We start from the raw sequence: 7,084 nt of genomic DNA, 5'->3' as shown, positions 1-7,084 counted from the left end.
TTTTGAGAAAAAGTCTTAATTTTGAGAAAAAGTCTTAATTTTGAGAAAGTCTTAATTTTGAGAAAAGTCTTAATTTTGAGAAAAAGTCTTAATTTTGAGAAAAACTCTTGATTTTCGAGAAAAATTCTTGATTTTTGAGAAAAAGTCTTAATTTTGAGAAAAAGTTTTGATTTTGAGAAAAAGTCTTAATTTTGAGAAAAAGTCTTAATTTTGAGATTTGAGAAAAAGTCTTAATTTTGAGATTTGAGAAAAAGTCTTGATTTTGACTTGACTCTTGAACAATACACCGTTTGTCCACTACAGGCCACCGTTTCAAGCGTATACAGTTCTTCTGTTGAAGACGGGGTGTGAGGATACGACTTGTGGCAGCGAGCCGGGCTGCAGTTTGCACAGCTCGATGAGCAGCGTGGTGTACATGACGTCGATGTGAGGAGCCGCTGGCAGCTGGAACAGCTCTCCAAAGATCACCTGAGAATAAGAAACATTCATATGTCTAATCCTCATTTAGATGAGAGAAGATAGCCTCGAGATGTAGCTTGTAAAAACTCAAACTGTACCTCCACGATGTGATAGTTGAGCGGGATCTTATTTTTCCCCGGATAGNCACCACGCTGCTCATCGAGCTGTGCAAACTGCAGCCCGGCTCGCTGCCACAAGTCGTATCCTCACACCCGTCTTCAACAGAAGCTGAAATATAGGATTTATGGTGTCTTCTTAATGAAGTGTATACGCTTGAAACGGTGGCCTGTAGTGGACAAACGGTGTATTGTTCAAGAGTCAAGTCAAAATCAAGACTTTTTCNAAGTCATAATTACGAGATTAAAGTCGTAGTTTCATAAATGACTTCAGAAGGAGACAACAGGAGCGTCCTGCAATAAAATGAGGAATGTGGAGCATCTTGACAAGATGCTCCACATTCCTCATTTTATTGCAGGACGCTCCTGTTGTCTCCTTCTGAAGTCATTTATGAAACTACGACTTTAATCTCGTAATTATGACTTTATTCTCGTAACATTACGACTTTATTCTCGTAACTATGACTTTATTCTCGTAATATTACGACTTTATTCTCGTAACTATGACTTTATTCTCGTAATATTACGACTTTAATCTCGTAACTATGACTTTATTCTCGTATTATTACGACTTTATTCTCGAAATCTCTCTGGGTTTTTTTTCTAAGTGTGGCCCTAATACTCCGTCGTAATTGTTTATGCATCAAGATGAATAATAATTAATTTAAATTAAATGGCTCTACTCAAGTCCCCCAAAAGGGAAATTGTATGAATTATCATGGCAAATAAAGGGAAATGTTTAAAATAAAAAAAAAAACATAAAAAGGAGTAACACCATCTCTTAAAGTGAGGAACCTCATAAATGGGGTAATGGTGCATTTTAGCCTCTTAGCTAACTATTACAACAAAAAACAGAAAAACACTTGCCAAAACTTTTTTTCAGTTGTTTTTAAGTCATAAACACAGAAGAACAAAACTATTGAGACCCAAACATTTGACAAAAATTGATGACCAGAGTTTATTTTAATCTTACTTGCCTTTCAGGGCATTCATAGTCATGAACATTAAGAAGCTGTTCTTCTAACCAATACTATACCACTACAGATGCAGAGGGCAGGCATCCTGTCCCAGCAAACTTTACGCTTTGTTTGTGTTTCTGTGTCCTCAGTGGGATAGAGGGTCCTTTGGGCGAGTTGAGCCCAGTGAGGGGGAAGTGCCGCCAGAGAGCCAGCTTGAGCTGAGAGTTGTGGCACACCTGAAGGACACGCAGGACTTCAAGGCCACGCTGGAAATATCCATCCGGGACAGTCAAACACACACTGTCCATCTCTCGGCCACAGGAACTGGCACCACAATTGTCAGTGACAAGACTTTTGCACCTGCCCTTGACCTAGGCGCATACTTCAGGTAGAATGAAAGAGGTCATATGCATTAACATAAGGGATAATGTGCAGCAAGTTGGACATAAATGAGAAAATAAGCTCAACAGGGCTAGCAGGATCCTGACGAACAGCTCGCAGCACCATTATCCCACTTATAACTTGGCTACTTGCTAAATAAATCAATAATTTATCAATCAAAGTATAGATACAAAAAAACTCCTATTGGTTCAGCTTATAGAAAATAGTCTGTTCTGCTGCGTGGCCATGCTGATTGAGGTTTTCTGCCCATTAACTGTCAAAATCTGTTCTTACTTTATTTCCCAAGTTAACAATCCCCCAGTCCATAACATGTTCCCTTTAGTTTGTACTTCCTGTCTGTCTTCTTCTGCTAATTTCTCTGTCCTCAAGCTCTCTGTCCTCCACATCTTTTATTCTCTTGCGCCGCTTTCTTGTTCTCTTTTTTTTTTAATTGACTTACAGTAGGACCGTTTAGCCGTCATGAATCCAGTGTCTTGCTCTTGACAAATATAAACAATAATATTGAAAAAGCATTCCATGGTGTCAGGCCACACCCGTCATGAATTGACCACATTTCTTTTTGCAGATTGGTATGACTGCACATTGATCAGAGTGACCTTAGCAATAGCCTGTCATAAAAAAATATTGACCAAACAGAATGTAGTTTTCAGCTAAGCCATGTATTCATTTATAATAACCATAATTAGAAATACAAATGTAATAGTGACTCTATGCCTAACCTTGCTCTCTTCTATATGTCCTATAAGCCATGAGTCATGCCAGTACCACTTTAAGCTGACCAACCATGGCAAGCGAGTGCAACGGATGTACTGGCGCATTGATAGCTTCCTGCCCTCTGCAAAAACCCAGAAGGGGGTAAACCCTTCGGACCGGACCGTCCTGCCCCCCATCTCTGCTCCCAGGAAGAAGGACATTCTGGGCCGTGGATCTTCGCTCCCCTCTAGCAGGGAGAAACCGGTGTTCAGCCTCACACCTCTTCGTGCGGAGCTTTTCCCAGGCCACTCCGTTGACATGGTGCTGACAGGATCTTCAGACTCTCCCAAGGTGAGACAGTTTGCCCAAAAAGAGAATAACTCATGCTCTGACTTGTATAAGCACAGCCAGTGTTTGCTTGTTAGATTAGAGCAATTGTTTGTAGTTATAGATGAAGGCCGTCCCTGCCTTCTTTTGGAATTGAAATACAAATCCTTCTTCTGGTATACATCTTTTATCTTTTATTTAAATGTTTTCTTAAATGGAATAACTGTCTCTAAATCCAATTTTCCCTAGTATAGATCAGGTGTTCTGATATAATTTATTCTCTATTGTTTCATGTTCCTGTGCCCTAAGGTTCTCTATAACAGGGTTTTTAAATATTCTTAATGTCCCCAAAATAAAATGGGTGAAGCAGCTTTTATCTACTACGTTCCCAAACTCAGAAATATTAAACTCAGTCAACATTTTTAAACAATAGCTGAAAATGCACCTTTTTTTTAATTAACTTAACTTAACCTTCACATTAACTTATTTAATTAATTTTGTCTTAGGTCTTTCTTAGTTTACCTGAGTGTTTTATCCGTGGTTAACTTCTGGATTACTTTATTCTATAAACCGTCTTGCCTATTTGACCTCCTTGTATTCTATGGAATCAGGTACACATGCTGCATATGTGCCGATAGGTTTTAACATTTGACTTGAATTTAATGTCTTATACATTTTTTGAAACACTTGCATATTGTGCATGAAAAGTGCCAATAAAATACATCTTTCTTATTAATATAGTTGTGTTCCTCAGCTTGTACGTGAGCACCTGGTATGCCATGGCATTGTGGGTAACCAGGGCACGAAGGAGCTCATCATGTCTGTAGATGTCACCTGTCACTTTGTGGCTCCTATGCTCAGCATCTCCTCCAAGCAGCTGAAATTCTACATAGAGAAGGTTGGTCAAAAGATCATTTGTCTTAATTTAGCTAATATATCTTGCAGTAAATGTCCCTACATTATCACATTTTTTATATATTTTTTCAAAAACCAGATGTATTCTTGACGACGTAGCTGAATTGTTAATAGTTCACCAATAATGTAAGCAACCCTGTAAAGGTTATTGAAGGCTGTTTTAATTGTATAAGATGCAATTGTGTAAGTAAGTCTTTCATAAGATTCCTGTTCCGAAAAGATGTTGTTAAATTGTTGGATTAATGATATATGTCTCACAGGTTCCAGGACAGAGTCTTACGCCCCTATTTGAGAAGCTGATCTTAGAGAATGTGTCATCTCTGCCTCTGCACATGGAGCTCTCTCTGGTAGAGCCCTTCTCCCTGCGTGAGGCCTCTGGAGCCCATATCAGAGCCACCACCAAGGTACACACCTCTCCCTTTCATTTCAATCTTACATCCATTGACCACCTCATCCAAATGTCCTTTGCTATCATAGCTTCTTATATCTCAAAAACAAACTTTTAATTATCAAACTGAATAATTGTAAGGAGACAGGAGGTGTGTAGGTGCCAAGGGAAATCCTCAGATGGCAGAAGCATGGGCTTAGCATAGACCGGAGGAAGGATGTGTTCTTTACGGAAAGGTCCCTGTTATTTAGTTCTGCTCCTACAATGGGGAATTGTGAGGCATCGTTAAGACAATCAGTGATCATTTAGTTTATTTTAAAATGAATGTTGTAGCTCCCTCCATTAATGGATATGAGGCAAGAGGTCTTAATACAAAAAACGGGTTTATTCCATAAAAGGCCAATCGGTGAGACCTGTTATGAAACAAAAATAAAATAAATAGATACAATAAATCAAAATGCATGTACAGTATGTATTTTTACAAATGACTATTTATGCTGCTTAAGCTGTAGAATAGGCAGTATAAAGCTAAAAAGTGTGGAGCATTTTGCATAAGCTAACACACACACACACACACACACACACACACACACACACACACACACACACACACACGCACGCATAACTTGCAGCTTACCAATATAAACTTACTTGAAATTAAATAAGCATTCCTCATAGTCTGCTTATTACTATGTATGTTTAGAGATTCCTTTTTTTTTATTTAAGGAATTTGATTTGCAGATCTGTTTTATATTTGCACATTTTTTGACTTTTATTATTATTTGACGTTTTTGCCTTAGTGTAAGCTGTTTTACTTTTATAGATTATCCATTAAAAAACAAATAGTAAATCTGTTCATTCAAATAATATCGAGACAAATCTACCTTTTTTGTTGAAATGTCGCATTCAGAGAAAGGACTAAAGTAAAAATAAGTCATTTATGGCGGGGACATCTATTCCTTGGGGCGTTACAGTAATGTGTGCAAGCGTACATTTGAAGTGCACTTTGACAGTGTTTGTGTATTTATTCTCACTGCTCCAGAGGGTAGACAAATGTTTCCCACTACAGCTTTAAAAGGGTCTAGAACTAAAAGATGTCCAGGTGGCAATGAGAATTTCAACGATAGTATTACTTCCTAAAAAGGGGAACTTCTGAAAGGCTTATGCTTAAGGCACTAATAACTCAGTTGAATTCTGGGTAACTGTCCATCTTGCCTATTGTTGACGTGTGGGGAAAAATGAATAACAACCTCAGCTAATGTATTGGTCTAGGTTATTGTGTTACTGTAAGCCATAAACTTTCTACTGTAAATGTTGCTTTCCTTCATGATTCATTGCTGTTATTTGCCTGAACCTTTATGATGACTCACACTCAGTGGATTCATTAACAAACTGTTGAACTGTTAATGAAGTTCTGTTTATATGTTACCCTAAATCCCATGTTTTAATTTGATCACAGATTCTGAGAGTTGATTTAAATATGGTAGTAAAATCTGCATTGAAATGGTTTAAGCCCCTGGCAGGTTTCGGATGATGTTTTGATAAGCCTTGTTCCCATGACAGGCTTACAGTAACTGTTTCATTAAACTATGGGAAGGTTATTAAAAGCGTTGTGAACTTAGGCGTTAGAAGTCATCAGATAGAAAACATAATGAATCTCCATCAGGCTTGCAAGCCCAGATTCTCAACAACAAAAAAGTTAAGTTGAAGAACCACTCTCATGCATTGAGAGGGTGGTGAAAACTGCAGAGAACATCACCAGGACGGAGCTGCCATCCATGGAGGACCTTTACTCCCAGCGGCTCAGGAAGAAATCCCTCCGGATTACAAAAGACCCCCATCACCCCAGCCACAAACTGTTCAGTCTGCTGCCGTCTGGCAGGTGTTACCGCAGCATCCGGACAAAAACAACCAGATTCAGAGACAGCTTCATCCCGCAGGAAATAAGACTGTTAAACAACTGAACATTCATCTGCTACTTAGTAATTATTCATCTATTATCTAATATATCATTCCAATAACTTGTATATAGACTCGTATTGCACTATTCCACTTTCTTTTTTTTCTCACTTTTTTTAAAACTATTTTTCTTTTTTGTATTACTTTTAATATAATATACTTTAATATTGTTTTAATATTGTCTGCTTATCTGTATTATTGTGTTGCATTGTTGGAGAAGCCTGTGACCTAAGATTTCCAACGACATTACTGTAGCTATGTTAGTTTTACAATAAAGAACCTTAAACGTTGAATCTTGAACCTTGATAAGTATACCTACTAACTAATCCAAAGAAAGTGTGATACTTGAAATACTATTTTACAGTATATATATATATATATATATATATATATATAACTGCTGTCTTTATTTTCTAGTCCATGGTTTTAGGTAACGGGAGAAAGGCTGAGTTGTGGGTATGCTTCGATCCATCTTCCTGCCGGGATCGGGTGTCACAAGTCATGGATGAGGTAACAGTGATGCATTTTCATTCTGTAGAAATATCGGGTAACACTTTATGGTAACACTTTATATTAAGGTACACAAATTAACCATCAACTAGTTGTTAATTAACATGCATATTAGCAGTATATTGGCTCTTTATTAGTCATTATAAAACAATTATTAATGCCTTTTTCTAAATGACCATATTCTACAAGTAATAAGCCATTAGTTGAGAGTTTTTCCTCAATAACCCTCTAATTAGTGCTTATTTATTGCAAGTAAGGAAGTTGTTGTACATGAGTTTTGGTCTTAATATGCGCTGCTTAATATGGCCTAATAAGGCAGTAGTACCACAAGAATAGTAATTCTACCTTAATAACAC

General features: G+C 37.6%; 1 protein-coding gene across 1 annotated transcript in view; it reads left to right on the top strand.

Moving 5' to 3' along the window:
- Positions 1-7,084, top strand: part of nipal3 (NIPA like domain containing 3) — a 75,583-nt gene that overhangs the window by 65,973 nt on the left and 2,526 nt on the right. Inside the window, exons 20-24 of the mRNA XM_010778028.1 lie at positions 1,684-1,922; positions 2,683-2,980; positions 3,711-3,854; positions 4,132-4,275; positions 6,636-6,778. Of these exons, the coding sequence (XP_010776330.1) occupies positions 1,684-1,922; positions 2,683-2,980; positions 3,711-3,854; positions 4,132-4,275; positions 6,636-6,778 (968 nt within the window). The remainder of the gene's footprint in view (positions 1-1,683; positions 1,923-2,682; positions 2,981-3,710; positions 3,855-4,131; positions 4,276-6,635; positions 6,779-7,084) is intronic.

The sequence above is a fragment of the Notothenia coriiceps genome, unplaced genomic scaffold, assembly GCF_000735185.1.
Source record: "Notothenia coriiceps isolate Sejong01 unplaced genomic scaffold, NC01 NC01_scaffold00000339, whole genome shotgun sequence".
Lineage (NCBI taxonomy): Eukaryota > Metazoa > Chordata > Actinopteri > Perciformes > Nototheniidae > Notothenia > Notothenia coriiceps.
This window is presented reverse-complemented; position numbering and strand designations above follow the sequence as displayed.